Source organism: Protomyctophum parallelum (assembly GCF_964188405.1).
Source record: "Protomyctophum parallelum genome assembly, chromosome: 14".
NCBI classification, from domain to species: domain Eukaryota; kingdom Metazoa; phylum Chordata; class Actinopteri; order Myctophiformes; family Myctophidae; genus Protomyctophum; species Protomyctophum parallelum.
Genome location: NC_139709.1, coordinates 30,465,180 through 30,488,143, shown reverse-complemented (window position 1 = coordinate 30,488,143; position 22,964 = coordinate 30,465,180). Strand labels below are relative to the sequence as shown.

Here is a 22,964-nt window from a genome sequence, read left to right as displayed (position 1 = left end):
ACAAAGGCTGTGATCAACAGGGCCTGCGTCAAGGTGAAATGCTTTGTGTTCAAGAGTCAGTAGAATTACAAAGAACCCAAAAACTCACCCAGAATCGGATGAAGACTTTCCCAAGACTATTTCCCATTGTTTGTCTTATACGCAACGCCAGTGCCGCTATTAGCCGCCTCAGGTACATTTTTGGGGTTGTGGGTAGAACATGTTGAGCTTGCCATTTTTAAAGTAGTTCTCAAGTCAAAAAAGTGTGGGCACCCCTGCATTAGAGCAATAGAGCACCGAAGTCTGACGTCACTTTCAGTAGAGGGCGTCAGTCCCCAGGTTCATGTATTTTTTTTGTTGCATTGAAATCACCATAGGAGGATTTTTAGATTGCTTCATATAAGAACTGTGTTTGAAAAATGAACATGTCATCCCGGCCGCTTCACTCATATGGATATGAAGAATCAACTGACTGAGAGAAAACGCTAATGTTACTGCTGCTGAATTAGTTAGATTTTCGCTAGAAGCAGACTGTATCATATATGAGTGACTGACTGTTGCAAACGATACAGAGACACCTCCCTGACAATAACGCCGAGACAGCTTGTTTATTTTTGGACCACAACGCTTATAGTAGACGATATTAAGATCACCCCATGTTATTCTCCATAGAGAAATTACTTCCGTGAACCAGGGAAATCGAAGGGATGAGCGAGTTACGTCAGGACTTCGGTGCTCTATTGACCAGCATGAAAGCAACAGGTGCCATGGGGAGTCGGGGAATGCGGTACTGCCGGTACATAATAATAATGATAATGATAATAATAATCTATGTTTTTGTTGTTATCAAAACCATATTCAGTTTACGAATACATAATACATAAATGTAAAACAATTATTTTATTTTATAATCGAAAGAGGCCAGCTGTACTGCTGTAGAGCTTGATTGTGGAAGGCCAGAGCGCCACCTAGTGGTCTTCTGCTGGTTCCATATTGATAATGATCAGGAAGGTGGAGCAACAGGAAGGCGTTCCGTGTCTTCAGATCGAAACTCATTATGCCCATGATTATCCCACGCGTTTGCTTTACCAAGGTAGAGACGAGGACCACGACACGTTTCTCTCTGTGGAATGCGACACTCCTAACTTTTATCGAATGGGATAAAATTGTCTGAATGTAGTGTATGAGACGCATTTCCCAATTCCCATTCGCGCGGACAGTTTGTTGTGGGACCGAGTTGGATTGTCTTCTCTTAAATCATTAATATCGGAAGAGTGGACGTTTGAATTCTGACAAAATGTGCAAGGTAAGTGCGACTTGTCCTTCCCATGGCGTTGACCCGTAGCATAAATGTATAGTTATCTTGTGAATGATGCCGTTTCTCATATTTCATATACTGTAGTCTACGCTGTTACATATTGCTACACAAGAGCAAGATCCATCATCCAACACTTTGATGATTATTTATGTAATATGTACTTAATGTTATTTGCATAATCGAAATCTGTTGCATTATCTTGTTGTTAACAACAGCATGTGAGTCTGAGTCACTATAACGCCTATAACGCCCCCAGCATTGTTCTTATATAAGTTTCAGTTCTGGTTTGGCTTTACTGTCCTTTCCTTGCCACCCACTCACCTTTGTTTGGGGGGGGACCTGTGGTAGCTGCAGGTGTGAGAATATTCTATTCTATTCTATGCAATAAGTATGTTTATATTTACATATAACATGACATTGAATGAACCTTTTCATTTATTTATTTGTACATATTTAGTGTTTGTTAAACATGTGTAGCCTATTTATGCATTCATCCTTTAGGAAATGAAAACTTTCAGTAACATATGAAATATATGTGCACTGTGCATAGTGAACAAAATGTAATTTAACATTTGTCTTGTGTGTAACACCGTTTCATTCTCTCTGTTTACAAAATGAAGAGTTTCTATTCCTCTTCCTTGCAGTCAGGAGACTGTCATCGCCGGTGTTGACGCTCATCCTACTGAGAGTAGGAGGGGTACTGTTCAGAGGTGGCCAGGACTTCCCTGGCCCAGACCCAACACCCACCACCACCCACCCACCCAGTAGGACCAATGGATGTGTTCCGGAGGTCTTCAGAGTTTGCCGCAGACGTCCTGGACGTTTTTGACCGCTCTGTGACTGAGAAGGAACTGGTGTCCCAGTCAAAAGTGCTGTGCAGAGACTACATCCACTACAGGCTGACTCAGAACGGGTTAGGCTGGTGCAAAACTGAACTGCACCTTGGCCTTCCTGCCTCGAACGCAGCAGTCGCTGAGTTGTCAGGGGTGCTACTCTGTCTTGGTAAGAGTTTACAAATCCAGGATTGGATTGACACATCAGTCTAGAGGCGAGGGAGGGTCGATGTAGAACAAATGGCGTCTGTTCCTGGGTGTCCGTTAAAACTCCAAAAGACAGGCGGGTTGACATTTGAAGAACACAACACTGTATTCTTTTGTTGTTCTGGAAATTAAAAAAATTCACTCCTCAAGATGAGTGAATTTTCTCAAACATGACCTTAAGTTATTGGTTGGGGTGAGGTGGATATATAATGAATGTTTTACACCTGCCTATCCATGATTTATTTGCCATATAGTTGTCCCTCATGTTTGTCTTGGAGGGCTCAAGTAAGATGAAGTTGTCCCTGGCCTGCATTTACTATTCCTATTATGTAACCTTTGGGGAGAGTGCAGTGACTAAGCATACTTTGTTCCTTTAAAAAGAAAGAAAAAGAACACACACACACACACACACACATAAAACATTACATTTATGACTTGATTTAAACAATCAATTTCTGTTGACAAAATTGCTGTAGATGTTGCTGGCTCCTAGTTCCATTTTGAGAAATCTTGACAAGAATGGTTACATTTCATTTACACGCTACTTTACAAGGCAACTGTGGCAAGTATTCGAGTACTTTACACAGAGAAATCCTTTCTTCTGTGAACTTGCTGTCTGTATATCATTACTGGGCACAAGCTTTCTTCCATGTCTGTGTGTAAAATAAAAGCAGAGGATTATGTGAAGGTTTCTAGTCATTACACCTGGGATCTTGTTTAAAGAGGGTTTGACCTAAACAGTTGATTGACCTAGAGTCTAGGTCAATCAACTGTCTAGGACCTAGACAGTTTATTGACCTAGACTCTAGGTCATAGACAGTAGATGTGAGTGGCAAATACAGGCTGAAGCCGTGTGTGCACTGTGCACGTGCGTGCTTGCGCTACATTGAGCAAGGGGGAAGAATCTACCGGAGTATTGTGTGACCTCCATTGTACCATAAATCTTTATGCAAAGTTGCTTTTAGTAAATGTAAAAATTGAAAACATTGTTTGGGGTAACATACCCTGACATGACTTGCCTACTAAAGCCATTTTTTAGGTTTGCATTAACATTTTTTGAATATTCTCCCAACTGTTACCTAGGTGACGAGCTGGAGTCCATGCGGCCGAGTTTGTACAGGAACGTGGCACGACAGCTCAACATTTCTGTCGCTATGGAGAGCATGGTGTCGGATGCCTTCATTGCTGTGGCAACAGAAATCTTCTCCACAGGTACGGCAGCTGTTGTAAACACACACAAACACACCCAGTGAAGGAACAGAATTATGACACAGTCTCAGACATGGCCATCACACTGATGACTGGTGGCGCAAGTCGGTGACGATCACAGCGTCAGTGATTCTGTTCGCACAGGGTTTGCGTCAGTTTCTCCTTCAGACCTATGTGCCGTGGGCTAATATTATCGGCGAAAACAATATTGGCGTGTCGTGGGGCATGCTTCTTCAAAAAAGCACTGTGTGGGTGTGATTCAAACAGATGAGCTGTTGATCTTGTATAAGAGGGAATCCTTCTTCTGAAAGACGAAGCCTGGCTCTTTGTTCAATGCGTGGCTTATAAACGTAATTTATGGAGCACGTATCAAAACAAAGTTACAAAGTGCTTTGCATAATACTGAAGAAATTAATGACATGGCGCTTAGATGCACCCACTTATAGCTTGACCAGATTGCATCAATTACTTGGCAGTAGTTTTGAGGGTTATCCAAGTTTGTGGTTGCACTTGCATAAAGGACTAAAATACAAGCATTCAAATTTCTTGGGTTCATATGATTATAATGACATTATCTTTTGATTTTGAAAAAAAAATATATGTATATTATGTGTTGCATATTTATGGTCTTAACATCATCAGTCAAATTACTTCTTATTGTGTGATGGCCAATTTAGGCATTTAGCAGACACTCTTAATCCAGAGCGATTTACAGTAAGCAAGAACAGAAGCAAGTGATACATCAAACTAACTAAGAACAGTCGAATATCTATATAATGAAACTATGCGTGTTGGAGCCAGTTTTATGTTTTCTTTATTTGTTCACTTCTTCCATAATGTTTTCATTTTCATATATCAGATATTATTTTGGAAAAGAGAATGTTATAATTTGGATTATTAGAAGCCTCCATCTCTAATTAGAATCCCTGGTATGTCATGAGCCCTTTTGCACTTCTGTATAATTTCTCCCCTTCAAAGTAAAAGCTCCCCTGCAGTGATTGTGGAACAGTTATTTGTAACTTTTATTTTGAAAGGTTCACTGGGAGCCAGGAAGCACCGTTGCTTGTTTAAGGTCACTTGACATGCATTTTGAGGACAATAGAAAATGTTTGGTGAGGCTGGGAAGGCATACAGTTTTTGACCACTTACTCACTTATTGCATACTTATTATTTCATGTTTTGTTTGGAGATATTTGGAAAGAATAAATATTCTTCAGTTGAGCCACAATTCCTCTCTGCACCTTTTTTCTGTTGAATATGGAGTACGAGTCAAAACACCCCAGGGCCCTCACCATGTGGAGTTAGAGGTTTGGATGTCGAATGCCTCTACAATGTGTATACACTATAGAATGCTATGTCTACATAAAATGCTATCTAAGTTACATAAATTGAGTCTTTGCAACATACGCCAGTGAGAAGGTCGTCGAGGCTAGGGCAAGTGCTACGGGCTAAGATGGAGTCTGAAGAGGTGTGTTTTCAGACTAGAACAGAAGTTTGGGAGTGATTCTGCAGCTCTGTTTGCAATGAGAAGTGCATTCCATAGTTTTGGAGCCAGAAAGGAAAAGAGTTTGGGACGTGTGGAGCGTTGTCCCAGCATTTTTAGTGAATGTACTTCCAGTGTAATGTACTCTTCATACAGTAGAATAACGAGAAGAGAAATGACTGCATATTAGGTCAGGTTGTCTGTCTGATCCTCATTGAAAGAAAGAGTTTAGTTTAGTTTATCTTGAATATCCAGTTCGGTGCAACTTGCAAGTCCTCTTTTGCAACCGACCGACAGAGTACAATTACAACAAATGAGTTCAACTTAACAAAGACTATCAAAGACCATCATGCGATGAACATAATAATATTTATTGAAATGTATACAGATGGTATTGATATGAATACTCAGATATTTGTCATGGCAGAGTAAACACTTGGGCGTGGGCCCCATATTGCAGGAGGAGAATCATATCGGGTTTTTCCCAATTAGAACAGATAGCACAAGTGAGACAGAGATAGTGGAGGGCTCCTTTTAAACAGTTATGGTCAATGAGCTGAACAGATCGGATTGGAGCAGGGCCAAATGAGGCGATTGAGTTGCTAGGTGAGGAATGTTAGGAATCACAGCTTGCTCATGTCTCTCAGTTGAATTGTCATTTTAAAATTCAGGTATCGCAGGAAAAAGCAAGGTCTTATCTCTGATCAGCTCAGAGATGGGTGCATGGGCAGGGTTTTGTCGTCAGAATACAGAACAATTACCTTTCGTTGGTTTCGGTCAATAGACCTTCAGGCATTAGATGCCTTGCATGGTTTCCGCTGACGTTTGGTGTGAGAATTTGTGTGAAATGTGAAATATGTGAAAGGCACTATATACTGTTAAAGAAATGCAGTCCATTTACTATCTCTAAGCCAACATAGTAGAAAAAAGCACTGTTTATTTTTGTCTGATGCAGATACTGTTATTTGTAAAACAGTGTGATAGTTGAGATAGTGTTGTGATTAGCTCAGAATCCTGAGCTAATCACTTAGCACCCGCAGAAGACGGGTGCAAAGTGCAGACGTAAAATCTACTTTGATAGAAAATACTTGCACTGGTTGCTTACCAAAGATTCCAGAATTGTGTGTAGTTTGGAGATATGCCGGTAATTATTTAAAGTCTCAATCACTACCCTTTTTTGCAAAGGAATGTCATGGGCCCTTTTCCAAACACTAGGAAATCTGCTGAGCATGCCGTGTTAACAATGACTACTGTACAGCCCTCATTCAATTGTCTTTGCAATAAGAGAGGCGTGTCCTTATTTGGAGTAGATCTTTGTCATTTACTGTCTGTCTGACACACAGAATGACCTTTGGAATTTCCACACCAACTCCACTAGTGGGCTTTTTGACGTAACCATGAATAGCTGTATTCTTTATGAGTTTTTATGATGGACTGGGTGTTCCTAACTTCCTGGTCTGCTTGCACATTCCTGTTAATTTAATGCAGAGAGTTCAGTTCACTCTCTGGGTTTTACTAAGGGAACAAGAAAGAAAACTTGTCACCATGCCTGGAAAGATAAAAAATAAACGGGACTCGTTTTTTAGAACTTTATAGGGTTCTGGCTCAACTTGTGACTGTTCTGACGTCACAAAGGGGGGTAATTTTTAGAGCAGCCTGGGATTCCTTCTGAAGAATAACAACCACTTGATCTCACGGGACTCAACAGCTACAAAAATGTCTATACATAGAACTGTATTCATCAGTGCTAGTTTTTCGTCCCGTTCAAATTTGTAGCATTACTGAGCTTTATGATCCATTATAGTGCCTCTTAAGTGCTTTGTAGTAACATTAGAGGTAGGTAAGATATTTTCTTTGTTTAAGTGTTAAATGGCTCTATTTTGATAGTACTCGCTACCCATTGATAGTGTTTGTTTAGTGTATCCATATGTCTCCCGATCTTTTTTTCGGCATACTAATTTGATTCAATCAGGATAGAGTACTCGGGTCAGGATACAGATTAAACATGTGCAATTGGAAGTGATGACAGAAAGAAATTAACAGACAAAATTGGAATACAAAAAAAAATGAAGATGATAAATGCATACTCTCTCTTGATTGGCTGACATTTTGTCACGTACCTGAAAAGGCATTTTCTTTTTATTAAAGCACTGGGGAGACAGTTGAAAAATGATGATGACGACCTTTGACTCCGTCTAGTCTAACTCGTGTTATTAGTTTTACACTCTGTGACAGGGAACCTTGTAGCGTGTGGAAGCTTCATACTGAGCCATATACACAGCCACAGCTTGGCACCTCCTCCTCATGCTGTGGGATGGCATCCCATTCCTCAACCAGGATTTGTTGCAAGTCATCCAACGGGGTTCTGTTGGTCACTCTAGCACAGGGGTGTTCAAAGTGCAGCCCGTGGGCCAAATGCGGCCCTGGGATGAGTTTTATACGGCCCAGGGCCGTACCTGAATTGTATTATGAACGTCCCACCCAACAAGTTTTATAACCTGGGCATTTCCTCGAGTATAATTTGTCAGTGTTTCTTGTAAAAAAAGATTACCTTTCTCGTCTGGTTACATTTGGTAATGTGACATATGGCTGAGTTACACTTTTCGTTCACGGCACACATCTGACAAAAGACCATTGATATTAAATATTGATGATAGTTAAATAGAATAATTTAAATGCGATGCAGCAGTGTTTACTAAGTACGTCTGAACCATTCATTCACCTCAGTGTGCTTCCTACCTCTCGTGCTTTTTAATCCCTCCCTCCTTTCTCCTGCCTTATCCCAGACAATCTTGTATCTATTCCTGGTCTTGCTTCTCAGTAGGGAGTTACGTGACCTGGCTGCCTCTGGGGCTAGGGCTACAGTCAGTAAGCTTTACCCAGAGTCTCATTAACCTCTACAGGACAAGCAAGCACGGGTTCAGCACTAGCAAGCAAAAATCAGGGTACAGATTGTCCCAAAGGAGGTTAATGCCATTAGGACCTGTATGTTGCATCATGGACAGTTATCCCTGCTGGCCTGGAAACAGTGCTCAGAAATGGTCATCCTGGTTTATCAGAACGGAACTCCTCATGAATGTACCGGTAATCAATGTATACTTCATTTAAAATTGAATTGTCACCTAAAATATCTCTTTTGTGACACACAAATCACAATTTTAACTCACTTGAATCTTATTAAAAAAATAGTGAAAATAACTAAATTGTATCTCCTAAGGAAAAACACAATTGAATTAAAGAAGATTTGTTTGGGGGGGGGGGGGGGGGGGGAGGGGGTCGGTCACCTAAAAAATATAACAAATCATGTCAAAAGATGTATAAAAGCATTTTGAAGTATTGTTCAAATTATGACATTCTTCATTGCCCTGGGATAGAAAAATGCAAAAGGCCATGTGAACATTGACACATTTGAAACCATGTTGGTACTTTGTCGACAGTGGTCGTGTTTTCTTAAAGACATGGCAACCATTGTTATGCCCTGTTCAGTTTACTATGGTCATGTAATATGGGAAATGCATCTTATCAGCTACAATAATACAAATACCAGCTTGTTGAGTCAAATTGGGTGTTGACCAATTATTTCAGAACAAGGTCCATTGACCGGAATACATGCTGTACCTTGAGTATGCAGAAGGAGAAGCCGCCCCCTCTTTCCAGGAATCCACGCGTATCTCTGATCAAATCACAGTCTGAGGTGAAGGTGAAGTTTTTAAAACAAAAAGCTGAGTAGAGAAACCGTTATTGGAACATGCCATGACCTTGAATTCAAACTCGTACTTGGTTTTAAAGTGATTACAAGTCAGATAATGCTTACTTGACCAAACTCAGCCCTGGCATGTTCTGTGAACCTCCGTTAATAAATCTGCCATCAACAAATACTTCATCAGCATTGCTAATAATAGCATAAAATATGTCTAACAGTGACTACTCTTCATGCCAAATCTAGACACGATGAATCACTAACCATGGAGTTAGCGATGTGAATTATCGATTAATGCATTAATAGTTAATTGATACGTTTTGATAAGCTTATCGATTGATTAATCGGTTAGTTGATAAGCAGCGTTTTTGTAAGATAAGCAGCGTTTTTGTAAAATATCTGAGAATCTTAATTTGTCTAACATACAAATCTATATTTTGCTGATATACAGAAATAATACAAAAGGCATATAGAGCGTCGCAGTCCCGCCCCCTTTCAGAACGGCGAGTGGCCCAGGAAATGATTCTCCATTCATTTTCTCCATAGGCTTTTCAAAAAGTATTTATTTAAAGAAGGTTACGCCGCGGACAAAGCCAACTCGGCTCGTGACAAATCATGATAATGAACTATTATTATTATTTATTAAAAAAAAAAAAAAAAAATAGTGTTGTCTCCTGCCTTTATTTTCTTCTTTCTAATGATTTGACCGGCCCAAAATATTGTGTTCATTGTCATGATTTGTCACGATCCGAGTTGGCTTTGTCCGCGGCGTAACCGTCTTTAAATAAATACTTTTTTGAAACGCCTATGGAGAAAATGAATGGAGAATCATTTCCTGGGCCACTCGCCGTTCTGAAAGGGGGCGGGACTGCGATGCTCTATTATATTCCTTAATCAAATATTTATTTGACCATTGACGATACAGGGCCAGGCAATGGCATCTTTGTATGTGCGTTCCTCGGCCACAATGATAGAACCGCATCATTTTCAATTAATTACGATTAGTTATGAACTGTTAACGACTACCGACTAATTTCTTAACGGCGATTAACTTTTAACATCCCTACATGAAGTCCCTGGAGTCCCTACTTTGAACATGCCATTATAGGCGAACATTTAAAAAAATATCAGAATCGTTGTGAGCATATATATATATATATATATATATATTAGCTATTTTCACAATTGTGTGGAAATGTTTGAAAATAGTGCCACGTGGTTAATAATGACACCTGCACCTCTGTTGACACCTGATATAACCCATAACCACCCCCAACTGATGGCAGTTGTTCCTGTTTGTAGGTATTACATGGGGGAAGATTGTGGCCATGTATGCAGTTGCCGGGGCTCTTGCAGTAGACTGTGTGAGAGATGGCCAGCCAGCCACAGTGCACACCGTGGTGGATAGCCTGGGCCAGTTTGTTCGCAAATTCCTGGTGTCGTGGCTGAAGCGACGTGGAGGATGGGTAAGAATAAGATAATAAAAAAACAAAATGATAAACCATCCAGCGTTCAGGGTCATTTGCAGGCAACATTTTGAGGAACTGTAGAACTATTTTAAAGAAATATGACCGATGTTTTAAATTGTACCTGGTTCCTCATAGCAATTCACATTGATTAAAACATTTGCCAATCTATCCTTGAGTTTGCTTCTGAGGACTGCATGGCCAGTCTTTTACCCCAGCATTAGAACTATTTTAAGAATGTATTATCATTGATCATTTTATTGTATCGTCAAAACATATTTGGGCCATATATTGAATAAAATGCTCCTTCTTCCAGTCAGTCACACTCTTTAATCTCATACTCTATCTAGATGTTTTGTCATCATTTGGAGTAGAGCCTGGTTCCGTTTCATAACCTGTTCCTTTGGGATTATAGAGTTGTACTGTACATAGTTTTGTCCCTCCATTGCCAACGCTCTTTGGATTGTCCTGTCACCATGGTAACTCCTACAACTCACAGGGAATTTCACCCCTGGAATTGCTTGTGAATACTGCCCTCTGCTGTCTAACATTTAAACTACACAATGTTCAGAGGCAGCACATATAATAAATTAATGTAATATTCAGATTGCGGGGATGTTCTGGGCTGAAGATCTGTCAAATTTATATTCAATGTAATCCACGTACACTAACTGCATTAGCAATGAAATGTTTAAATTGTATATATTGTTTTAATACCGGTACTTGACTGCATACCAATAAAATGTGAAATGTCTTTGTACTTTCTTTTCCAGGGAGAGATCACAAAATGTGTGGTGAAAAAGGAGTTTGTCCCTGAACACCACTGGCTGTCCTCTACCATGGAGTCCTTCAAGTACTTCCTAACAACAGTGTATGTCTATGTCATGAAAGAACCATGAACAAATGGACAGACCGCACAGGGACTATTGACAAGAATCACAAGATGCTCACATCTCAGGCTCAAAGACAATGGAAAGGGTTGTGATGGGAGTGGCTCGACTGAGGCAACTGGTGAATGTCAACTTGTTGCTGGGTGGCCATCAATGATTGTTCCATCAGCATCAAGCTTGTTTCATATTGGTGTCAAATATGTCAATACCAGTGACTACTCTTCATCCAAAGTTTAGCCACAGAAACATGTATAAACATAAGCATGTGATTGACTTTTGTTTTTATTGGAGGTTTCTCTGTCACAGCAATGAAGTAGCACTCTAACTGCTTAGATAAATGCTGTAAACAACTCCAGCATTATTATTGTAATTCACTATGGCATTTAGCTTTCCAGTGGCTAAGAGTTTTCTGATAAAAAGCAGACTGATGGTGATCAGTTTGATTCTCCAAACTATTTCAAGTAGAGATAAATGCCATATTTGAGTAATCTAATAGTGTGGTTGACTGTGGTCTTGGCCTGAACAGGACCCAGACAACATTCAGTTACATGCTTAATTTGCTTATGTAACAGAATGTTACTGGTAGGCACTTTGTGTTTAACATTCAACTGCTGAGCCTTGTGTTAGCCATCCCAACAAGGGTTAAGTATGTCTTATCACTTTATAATAAGGGTTTATCTCGGTTGCCTAGGCGGAGGAATTTCAACTGCCATACAGCGATATGTTTCTGTGTCAACCTTCTACATAATGGGTCATGTTTGAGGTACATGGTTGAGATCTGCTATACAGTAAATATAGCTTCTCATTCCAAACATGAATCAAAATATTGGAAGATAGCCCAACTTTAAGAAATATGTACATTTGGGTGCATCTCACTGCACGCTTGGTTTGTGGCCATTGCCCCAGTGTTAGTCAAACGCTGCCATTCAGAGATTATGCATTTGGCCAAACGCCCTGTTGGGTGAATGACTCAAACATTTCATGATTTTGCATATTTAAAGCTGTAAATAGGTTATTTATTTTAGTAATCAGAACCATTGTAGCCTACAGACAGAGCCACTACTCTGGGTCAAAACACCATGATTGAATGTATATGCCTGTTGGTTGGCACTTTCAGTGTTAAATTATGTGAACCACTCTTTTTAATCCCACAAATAAACTTTTAACCGAATTCACTCAACAGTTGAGTTCACCAAACAATGGTTTATTCCTTTATTCTACTGACCTGATTAAATATCCAACAACCTCTGTAGAGTGTAATATTATAAAGGCATTTTACTTGGGGGGGGGGAGCTTATCTGATACAGACAGAGCTGTAATTCATATAATGTTGATGAGATGACAAGTTGAGAGAACACTATTGAAGCACAGCATAGTAATAGCTGACGCAGAGAATAAAGTACTGTTTGCCATGGCCTTGAAACATACAATCGGCAATGCATTGACTCACTCCACAGGTAGAACAGTAAGCATTCCATCTCACAATGCATAAATGTCTGTTTCATTAGTGCTTTATAAACTTGAAATCTAAAAGACTAAACACAACCACATCTGGAATACATGTAAAAGCATGATTCATTCAGAAGATTGACGTAACAATTGAATGCTGTCCAGTTATAAGTACCGGTATGCAGCATTTGTTTTTCCCATAACTCAATAAAATGTGTGTAGAATGCATTGCCTAAACAATGACTGTGCACTTTATTTCTGTTTGCCAAGTGAAATGTTAACATGATCAGACTACAGATACTGATTTTTCGCAGTAGAGTATTAAAGCAAAGATATCTGCATGTATCCATGGACTGACTGATGAGTCACGGTGCTCGTTGGTAGGTGATGTGCAAATGCTGCATCAGCGGCTGTGTCTCTGTTGCCATGGAAACCGTCTGCTCCAGCTTCCCGTCTGGTCTTAGTTGGAACACTCTGGTGACCTGAGAGAAGGGGAAGAATAGCGGGTGTCCGTGACAACATTAGCATACTTGCTGAATGCAAAATATAACGCTAGCTTGTATGACAGTTGAGTGCATGATTAAAGGATTTTTTTCCTACTCTTTGTCTCATAGGAGGGCTGTGGGCAGTTCAGAAACCCATTCACTAGTGACATCGATGGGGAAATCCAAGCTAATAGAAACTGCAGGCTTTCTATTGCTGAAAAGTTGCAATGCGAAAATGGAATAAAATCTAAATATATACATATATTATCTTGAGGTTAGACAACACACTATATTTGGGCGTATCTGCATTGGGAACTCCTTATATGGTTAATGATGGATGAGTCATAGTGAAATTAACGTGACAAGGTCCGCCGGGAGCCGGCTGACCCTTAAGCCAATTTTTAACAGATTAAATTGCAGATAACTCAGTTGGATCACAGAAACATAGTCTGACCTCCTTTACATGTGGTTCCTTGGCAAAAGATGTTCTTGCCAGAGCCTGAGACTGGAGGTTCACTTGCTGTCCTGTGATCTCCCCTTCCTCGATCTCCACCAGGCCTGTACCACAAGAGAGACTGGCACTCAAAAGTGTGTGTGTGTGTGTGTGTGTGTGTGTGTGTCTATATCACTCTCACGCTTATAGAAGTCTTATGCCTAATATATACTTGCAGTTGCAGTTGTTTCACACACCGGAAAAATCTATAGCGTGCGTGAGCTTTTATGAAAAACCTTCCTTCCGAACCATTTCCCACACTTTAGTTATTGCCATTTCCCTCCATGGGTACTACGGTCCTTGTCACTGTCAAACTGCCACTGCTGGGCTGGGGAGGGTGTCCCGTTTCGGTCCTTGGACCTGTGCTACCCTCTAGTGTAGACTACTATACGTGCCTCTTCTGATACACATGGAGTCACCATGTTTCACCCACCAGGGTGGGAGGGAGGTTCACTGGGAGCATGTAATGCAACTACAGTATGTCTGCCAGATCCCCTCTCCACTGAACAGGCTGAACCTTTGCTCGCTTCCCACCAGCAATCACAGACAAGAGACTTTTTCATATTGACATGAATGAAATCACTGGTATACAGTTTCGTGTAGCAGAGCCTTTCCAGTGTGCCAACATGCAAAATGGACTGTGCCCATGCATAAATGTACTCCCATGTTTCCAGCCGTTTCCTATTCAGTTTCCCATAGCTTCATTTGACTGGCTCGGCAGCAGATTGTGCTTCCCGCGGGGGAAGCACAGTACCATACAGAATAAGTACTGTAAGGTTGTCGTTATCAGGGCCTACTGCCTTCCTCACATTATAGTCCGGGTGAGCTGGTGGTGAGGATCAGTGATGGAGGCTTGTGAAGAATGGGTCAAATATTTCTTTCATTCATTCATTCATTATATGGGGCAAAGTAGTCAGTCATAATCTATGCTCATGATTCCATTGCAATTAAGAGACTCATATCCTATCCTCTCCTAAACCTATGTGAAACATACAGGAATTCAGTCTAAGTTGGAGGTCTTCATCCCATCGTCTTTGATCAAACGAAGCTATGGAGAAGAAAAAAAAGGAAACGGACATGCCACCTTCTGGAAACGCAGTACTACTATTTACTCTGTTTCAGCTGAATGGAACACATCCTTACATATATCACTTCACTGACAAGTGACAACACCTGCGTTTACCTGCATGTCAAAATGGCTGCTGTGAAAAAGGTTGGACAAGATGGAGCCATGGCTCAGTGGACTTGAACGCCAGTCTCTGCAGTGTTGGGGGGGGGGGGATTGTTTTACCTTTATGCCAGCCGGATATACATTTTTAAACCTTATTTCATAAAGAAAATGACCTAGATGTATAAGAATAATTTTCACGCGTAACTGAAGACCTGTGTATATAAATATTTGCGTGCGTGCATGCGTGCGTGCGTACGTGCATGTATATACCCGAGTTCTGTGCAATGATGAATGCCACTCTGTTGGTGCCTGGCTGCATTCTGATGAAGCCGCACTCCCTGTGCATGGGCTTTTTGGTATCGGCATCGCATGCATTAAACCTGCCAACCATATGAAGCAGAAATTAACCAAGGACTCCAAGGGTTTAACAGCCGTACAGACGGGATAACTACTCCTCCCTTCAAATCAAACTCACATAAAGTTGATGACAGGCTGGCCGACATGACTGAAGCATAGGGCTTCTGTGTAGCGGAAATGAGGAATGTTGGAAAAGGAGCCCTCTCCTGGTTCATCTGACTGCCATTTACCCAGCAGCCAGTCAAGAGGCTGGAGGGCAGGGTTCAGCTCGGCTGAGGAGGACAACACAAAATTATTATAGATATATACCGGTACACATATTTGTTTGTGTTTGTGTGTGTGTGTGTGTGTGTGTGTGTGTGTAAATTCATAAGTGTGTGATGCTTAGAACTGACCTGCAAGCTTTAGCCTACAAACTGTCAATTCAGAATAAACAATTTGTTATTATTCTGAATTGACAGTCTGTAAATCCTACTTTTCTATTCTATGCATGCAATATAATATATAGGGCAGGCTATATCTGAAATGTTCTACTCCCATAATGGTCTATAAATGTCATGTAGATCAGTGGTTTTCAACCAGTGGTCCGTGGACCACCACTGTGGTCCTTGAGGGGGTCCCATGGGTGGTCCCCAGCTGGAGAGTTGGTAACCAAATGGACCCTTATTAGATATTTAACCCTTATATATCTTTTGCCAGGCAGTCAAATTAATAATTCGACCGGTCGAGATAAATTATTTTTCTAACCATGGCCACTCGCTCCGCATTTAACTCTTGAGAGTGTAAAATTAAACCAAGTGGAGCCTTATGGGTAAATTTGGATTCATTTTACACTCTCAAGAGTTGTTAAACATCTGCATTACTTAATTTACAAGAAGTATACACAATTAGAGAATGTACTCAATGTATAAGGATTGTTATTTATTTTGATCAACATTTGCCTGTTATCTCTCCTAATGGTACCAACATCAAGCAATACAGCATGCATGAAAAGGGTTGAAAACCACTGATTTAGATCATGACTGCACATCAGGCACTGAGGCACTTCAGGTTGAAATCAGGTCATCATACTCATCACTGACAAATGACAATAAGTACCCGCTGGGGCTGGCCGCTGGCTATAATAAAGTACAGTTCCGTTCCAATTTGAAATAAAATATTTACCTGTCTGATGAAACGGGCAGGACATTGATAAAGGCTGTTCGATCAATCACGATTTTTAACACTGTTCTAGTAAGTCTACAGAGAGCAAGATCAAGTAGCGGTGAATTAAGGACAACTTAAAACGTACACCATTCTGCGACAATTTGATACCATCCCACTTTGTACTAAGGGATCATGGGAAATGTAGTATCCTAGGGGTTCGTAGTCGTACCCCATTTATTTGGTCACACTCAACAACATGCACGCATATATGTGTGTGCACACACATATATGCGTGCATGTGTGTGTGTGCGTGTGTGTGTGTGCGTGTGTGTGTGTGTGTGTGTGTGTGTGTGTGTGTGTGTGTGTGTGTGTGTGTGTGTGTGTGTGTGTGTGTGTTAAATATAAATATTTAAATATTTTAGTAGGAAGTTGTTTTTGTTTGCACTTTATTGCAATTGAGTATATGCATTGGGGATAGAGTAGTCAGGGACAGAGGGCCTGAGGATTGAAACAGTCCCTATATACACAATGAAGCCAGAGAACAGGAAAATAATGCACACTTTATTGACATCCTCAATAGTTTTGACATTCTGTGTATAGTGGCATATATAATGTTCAGTATATTTTTAAATTACTAACGAGGAAAGCCATGTTGGCTACATTTCATAAATGTTATGTTATGATATGTATTATTTATTAATGGAACATACTCCGACCTTGCACTTGTAAGTCAGTCTGGATAACAGCGGCTGCTAAATGCCTAAATTGAAATTGTATTTTTGAATCCAGTAATATTTGTCATGGTGTGAACCTGAACCTCTCATACTGTAAGTACAGTTGACCTTTTGTAGAACACAGCATATTTTCTTTCCCTTAATGAATGACAATAAAAGGGATCATGGAATGAGAGTCCTTTCCTCTATGCTTTACTCTTTTTGCAGTTCTTGAGAGCATCTGCCATGGCTGCCAGTGCCATGTCAGCATTTGTCGTCTTGCAGTTGTACCCCATCAATCCAATTCGTATCACCTTTTGAAAACATAATACAACACTCATTAGAATTATGTGGACATTTTGTTTAGTAGCTAACAGAAATAATTCCAACTGAGTGATGTGACCTTGATTGAGCTAGTTGTAAAAGTCAGCAGTATCCATACTTCTTTGAAGGAATATCGGAAGATTCAGTTGTGCTATTCAGCTTACAGCTGGCAGTGTGGCAGATTGATATACCTGTATATAAAAAACAAAGGTTCTCACCATGCCCATAGAGGGGCCCAGGCCCCCAGTGAACTCCATATTATGATGTTTCATGACATATGCCAGTATTTCCCTCCAGTTATAGCCTTCAGGGATGGCGATGGTGGTGACGGAGGGCAGCCGCAAGTCCTAGCAGTTGGAAATTACATGCTGGTGATTTCTTGATATCTAGGGAGAACCCCACCATAGCCTTGTTCTGGTGCAGAGCAACACAAACAGTGTTGCCTGACAGGTCAGATATAGACTATAGAGGAACTCTAAGCACTATATGCATGTTAAAATGTCCTGTATTGGTGTGTTTCTGAGCCTCACCCTGTCTTGAATGAAGAGTTTGAGACCCAGGTCCTCCAGTCCCTTGTAGAGGTGGGCTGCTACCTCCTTGTGTTGCCTCCAAGACTCTTCCAGTCCCTAGAGGGGTACAGAGACCATGCACATGTGCCACCATAATGACCATGAGCAAGACATGAGGCCCGAGCAAACAGAGAAACAAGGAAAAACCCAGTGAAATTGATGTCCACTAAAGTAAAGGAACAGGGAGGAGACCAAATTAAGTGAATTAATAGAAATATGATTTATGCTAGCCAGCGAGGCTAGATATCAAAGCTTGATCTATTTCGGTTATCATTTTTGCTAGCCTTCTTGTCACTATAGTCGATAACCACAACAACAACAAAACATGCATGCGTAAATACAGGGACAACTCCAAAACAAATTTGAATTTAATGATCAGTTGCTCAATATGACCTTGGTCTTCTTTCTTTTAGAGGGAGAAATGGGACTCATGTGGGGGCAGAGGTATTATAGGTTGAACGTGAGACCAGACAAAACATGAACAGGTCACTCAAATCTGAATATTTGGATTTGTCTGAAGATAGAAGTGATAGTGAGAGAAGACACTCCAGGCTTATTGGCCCAAGTAACTATTCTGTTTATGCTCTGCTGCTGCTGCTGCTGCTGCTGATGTGTCATGTAGGCCTGCTGTGGCTCATCTGCCATAATATATGCAGTATGTGTAAAATATGTAAGGCAATCTGACATCAGAATAACCAGCATGCCTTGCCTCATGGAGGAAAAGTCAATCATTCTCAAAATAGTAACAGGGAACCGTTACCTTTTCTGCAAGAATGGCCAGGCTCTCTCTTAGGGCAAAGAATCCAGACACAGGGCCTGTATGATGATATCTAACAAACAGGACACACAAACAACCTGTCACTTCACCTGTCATCTTCAATAATCTTTACAAATGCACAATATATGAACTTTTTTTTCATTCTTGTTAAATGACTTATTTTGCAAGAACCACATTTATTAGAATTTAGCATATTGTTTTTTGCAGAATTTTGCAGATCGTTGCTGAAACTACCTAACAATTTTTTTGATTGATGTGTGTTTTTTTTAAACAATAATGCAGTAAAAAGTTATTTGGACAAAACCTCTTAACTCCATTGGACCCTCAAACTATCCACCACATTTCTCCTGCTAGTAATTGACAATATATAAAGTCACAACACCAACTTTGATGAGGCAATATTGCTTTGTTTTCAAAATTATACGGTTTTCTTCATTTCCTGATTTTTTTTATTATCTCTCATTTTCTGAAAGATTTTGGAGTTAGGTGGTTTCTTCCCGAACGCAGAGCTATATTGTGGATATGTTATGGTGGCTTAGATCAGTGGTTCTCAACGTCAGCACCTTGGGGAGTCTTCCCTGAACAAAATGGACCGTTTACTTGTCTGTAAGTTTGCGATTGTACGAAATGGAACCAAATGCACTCTGAAGATTCGGGGAGTCTTTTCTGAGCCTTTATTTGACTGTTACAGGAGAGAGAGAGAGACAGGAAACACAGTAGGGGAGTGACATGCAGCAGAGCCCATGTGGTATCCATCCTAACTGCTTAGCCCAGAGAAAAAATAAAATGCACGTATCCAGAGGGGGTCTCTAATGCATGTCAAACCGAAGGTCGCTGAAATTGAAAAGGTTAAAAGTCTCTGTCCAGTCTGTGTTCAGTGGACTTACAGTCTGGCTGGTTGTCCGTCATTGCCCCAGTAGTTTGACAGGTGAGTCATGTCAAAGAGGTAGGATACTGGTTTTACTTTCCTGTTAAACATCTTCTGGCTGTGGAAGGTCATAATAAAGATAAATTAATGTTTGCTTCAGGTTTCATTTCTTCCCCCTCTCACATCATTTTGAAATATAATAACATATACACAGTCGCACACAAGTGTGTACACACACTCACACACCATGCTCTTTCATTGAAGGAGATGGGCGCTGTGCCAGGGGGTGCATTCAGAGCCTTCTGGGAACCAGTGTACAGGATGTCAATTTCTGTGAAAACGCTTACAGATTAGATCTCAAACACACATGCATGCATGCACACACACGCACGCGCACGCACACACACACGCACACACACACACACACACACACACACGCACGCACACGCACAAATGAATCATTTGCCTGCCCCTTACTTTGCCTGTCCATGAAGATAGGTGCTGCCCCCAGTGATGCAACTGTGTCAACCAGGAAGAGGCAATTGTGTCTGGAGCAGAGAGCCAGAGGATTAGAGAGTTATATCATGAACACATCAGCAGTCATACTTGACAAACGTACACGTGGGCTCACTTCAGGCATATGTCTCCAATGCCATCTACTGGGTGGCAGAGGCCGGCAGACGACTCTCCGTGTGTGAGGAAAAACAGAACAGGCTTGTGTTTAGCCATGGCCTACAGATGGACGAGAGAGAGATTGCATTAGACATACATTATATATGCAAAAAGAAAATGAAGAAATCTATGCATATTGTTCATTTCAGGCATCAATTAATCACTTAAGCCCTATTTTATACTTAAAATGTATGGCGTTCACAAGCATCATGCATGGTGTGAGCTTTATACAGGCCCACCATTTTTGAAAGATTTTTACTTTATTATTATTATTTCAATAATATTATGACGTTTGAAAATGTAGAATCTCTTATCTGAAATATTCTACAATTACATGCAAAATAGGGATAGAAGTATGGTAAAAGTAGATTGAGGCTTAAAAAGCTTGAGGGTGTAGATACAGGGTTTCCATTTCAGTAGTAGCAGACATAATAGGCCTACCTGTTCAATTTCCTGAAGGCTGAAACATCCACCAGGTGATTTGACCATTCGAGTTACATTAGCACCTAAAGAAAAATCATAATACAATAAAATTGTAATATCGTACAGGAGGACCACATGCAGCCAATGACAATGTAATGGAAAGTATAATTTGGACACAGTCTTCTTTGGAGAGCCAAGGAGCGCGTGCGTAAATACGCACCCATTCTTTCCGCGATCTCTGCCACGCGCTCTCCCCAGATGCCGTTGACGCCCACGAGCACGCTCTCTCCGGGCTCCACGGTGTTGAACACCGCGCACTCCATAGCAGCGTGTCCGGAACCGCTCATTGATATCGTCATGTTGTTCTCCGTCTGAAAGGCGTACTGGATCCCCTTTTTAATGTCGTTCATTATCTAGGAAGCACATATAGCAAATTGAATACATACATTTTGGGCAGTGTATCAATTCACTTGGTTTTGCGGAATTTCACTATGATGACGCAGACTAAGGTGTTGAAAAAGTCGATCCTTGCTCAACAGCACCGCAAAGAAACAACCGCATGCGTAAAAGCCAAGGCCATCTCTCTGCATTGACTTATAAGATGCCAGTCAACTTCCCAACAGAAGAGCTGCTAACATTATTTACCTCATACATTTCTGGGTGTAGGTGGCCGATTATAGGCCTTCCACCTGCGGCTTGGATTCGTGGCGGTACGTTCGAAGGTCCAGGTCCAAAAAGGTAGCGGTACGGTGCTTCTAGCGGCCGGAGCATGCAGGCCGGCGGCGGGACCGGCAAGGAGGACATGGAGCGGTCTAGGCGCTGCAGCAGAGGCGCACTCTTGGAGGCCAGCGATCCCTCCAGGGTCGTTGCCTGTTGCGCGAGCAGTGCGCCCCTACTAAACAAAGTCCGCTGCATCATGGCTGGGGTCCTCGCTCCTGCGAAACCGTTGAGTGATGAGATTGTCACCGAGCAGAAGAGGGGACTGAATTTGACTGAGTTTTTAGAGGAGATTTTAAGACAAACAGGTCTTTGACCTCTAGGCCATGGGGCGTTGAAGCCAGGCTATACGTCACTCATTTAACTAAAGGCTGTGTAATATGAGGCCCATCACTCCGTCAGGATATTTTGTCACAAGCAATGTGTTTTAATCTTAAACTAAAATAGAATTAGAAAAAAAAGAAGAAGAAGACCAAAAAAAACCCATTTGGGACTAATAGTTATCATGATGATGATGAGGGCAGGTGTAAGGGTTTGAGTATAGCAACATTGGGCACATTTCTTGCCTCAACCCATTTATTAATGAATGCTGTTATTCTTCAACCTATTAATGGATGCTATACTCTTCATTGACTTGTCTGTAGCGATTATTAAAAACACACTGGCATGCATATCACACTCACCCCTTAAGTGACTTTTATTGACAACTCAGAACCAGTTCTGGTTAGTTTGGGGTTGTAGTCTAGTGAGAGACATGGGACATGGTTTGTTAATTTTTTCCCACCCCATGAGCCAGTGCAGTTCAGGATATCAAAGAGGAGTCTTCCCTCTCCGAGAGAGCAGATTGGCTGAGAGGACATGCAGGCAAACAGACGTGCACAAACACACACGTACACATCTCTCTATAAGCACAATGGCTCTCTCTCTTTTTTACACACTAGAACAGAATACCTTTGATATTTTTTTAATGTTTTATTGATCCAGGGAATGTGCCAGTTAATGACCGATAGGCCTAGTGTGTTGACCATCAAGCCAAAATTGCCAAATCAAACATTCTGCAGTTCGATTCCAACTGGAGATGCAGAGAGGGGAAAGGACATGCAACACATGGTATTGCATGTCCTTTCCCCTCTCTGCAACAGTTTCCTGTCTCTCTCAATGTCCATAAGACATGTTGTTTTTCCTCCTAGTCAGGTGGTCAGTATACACCTATAACTAAGAGGCCCCTCTTAGTTCTACAAAGCTGTTTGACCTAGATTAGAAATATTGTTCCTCAAAACACTACTCCTTTCCATGCAGAATGTGGACAAATTAATGTAAAACATCCTGAATTATACTTATTTGGATTAATTTATCTTGAATTAAATTGGATTTGATTCTGTTTATTTCAATTAAATCTAAATATCTATTGATTGGCAGTGGAAAGTTATTTAGTCATACTTTTCAAGTAGCCTATGACCGTGTCACTCCTCGAAAAGTGTGACCCAGCTGAAAATATATAGGTTAAATTCAGTGGGCTACATTGTCATACAACAAAGTATGAATTAGGATTAATTATTGGCTTAGTGGAGTAATTGAACATCTAGTGTTGTTAGTTTCACAGCTTGCTTTGTCTGTTTTTTCTTCAGCTGTTATGCCACAAGAAGACTGAGTAGAGATGGCTCTCTCCCTGTCCAATATAGTCAATAATTACACTGGCTAAATACATGAGACC

At 40.9% G+C, this 22,964-nt stretch overlaps 3 protein-coding genes across 4 annotated transcripts; 1 reads left to right on the top strand and 2 right to left on the bottom strand.

Moving 5' to 3' along the window:
• Positions 1-1,086: 1,086 nt before the first annotated feature.
• On the top strand, positions 1,087-12,727 carry LOC310870157 (bcl-2-related ovarian killer protein homolog B-like). Of its 2 annotated transcripts, none has more exons than XM_083781234.1 (5): positions 1,087-1,285; positions 1,942-2,299; positions 3,421-3,549; positions 10,032-10,195; positions 10,969-12,727. In XM_083781234.1, the coding sequence occupies exons 2-5, from the start codon at positions 2,071-2,073 to the stop codon at positions 11,092-11,094; spliced, it is 648 nt and encodes a 215-aa protein (XP_083637360.1). In that variant the 5' UTR covers positions 1,087-1,285; positions 1,942-2,070; the 3' UTR covers positions 11,095-12,727. The 2 variants fall into 2 exon arrangements, with proteins under 2 accessions (XP_083637360.1, XP_083637361.1); XM_083781235.1 differs by having other exon boundaries at positions 1,920-2,299.
• Positions 12,728-12,785: 58 nt separating this feature from the next.
• Positions 12,786-16,341, bottom strand: thap4 (THAP domain containing 4). The gene is made up of 5 exons (XM_083781290.1): positions 16,205-16,341; positions 15,159-15,312; positions 14,954-15,063; positions 13,474-13,577; positions 12,786-13,016 (listed from the first exon to the last, which is right to left on the bottom strand). The coding sequence occupies exons 1-5, from the start codon at positions 16,227-16,229 to the stop codon at positions 12,900-12,902; spliced, it is 510 nt and encodes a 169-aa protein (XP_083637416.1). The 5' UTR covers positions 16,230-16,341; the 3' UTR covers positions 12,786-12,899.
• A 693-nt stretch (positions 16,342-17,034) lies between these two features.
• Positions 17,035-21,451, bottom strand: agxtb (alanine--glyoxylate and serine--pyruvate aminotransferase b; the record flags this gene model as incomplete). Its single annotated transcript, XM_083781666.1, has 11 exons — positions 17,035-17,213; positions 17,442-17,570; positions 17,754-17,849; positions 18,553-18,622; positions 19,458-19,556; positions 19,685-19,769; positions 19,916-19,986; positions 20,070-20,170; positions 20,552-20,616; positions 20,754-20,946; positions 21,179-21,451. The coding sequence occupies 11 exons, from the start codon at positions 21,449-21,451 to the stop codon at positions 17,106-17,108; spliced, it is 1,290 nt and encodes a 429-aa protein (XP_083637792.1). The 3' UTR covers positions 17,035-17,105.
• Positions 21,452-22,964: the final 1,513 nt, after the last annotated feature.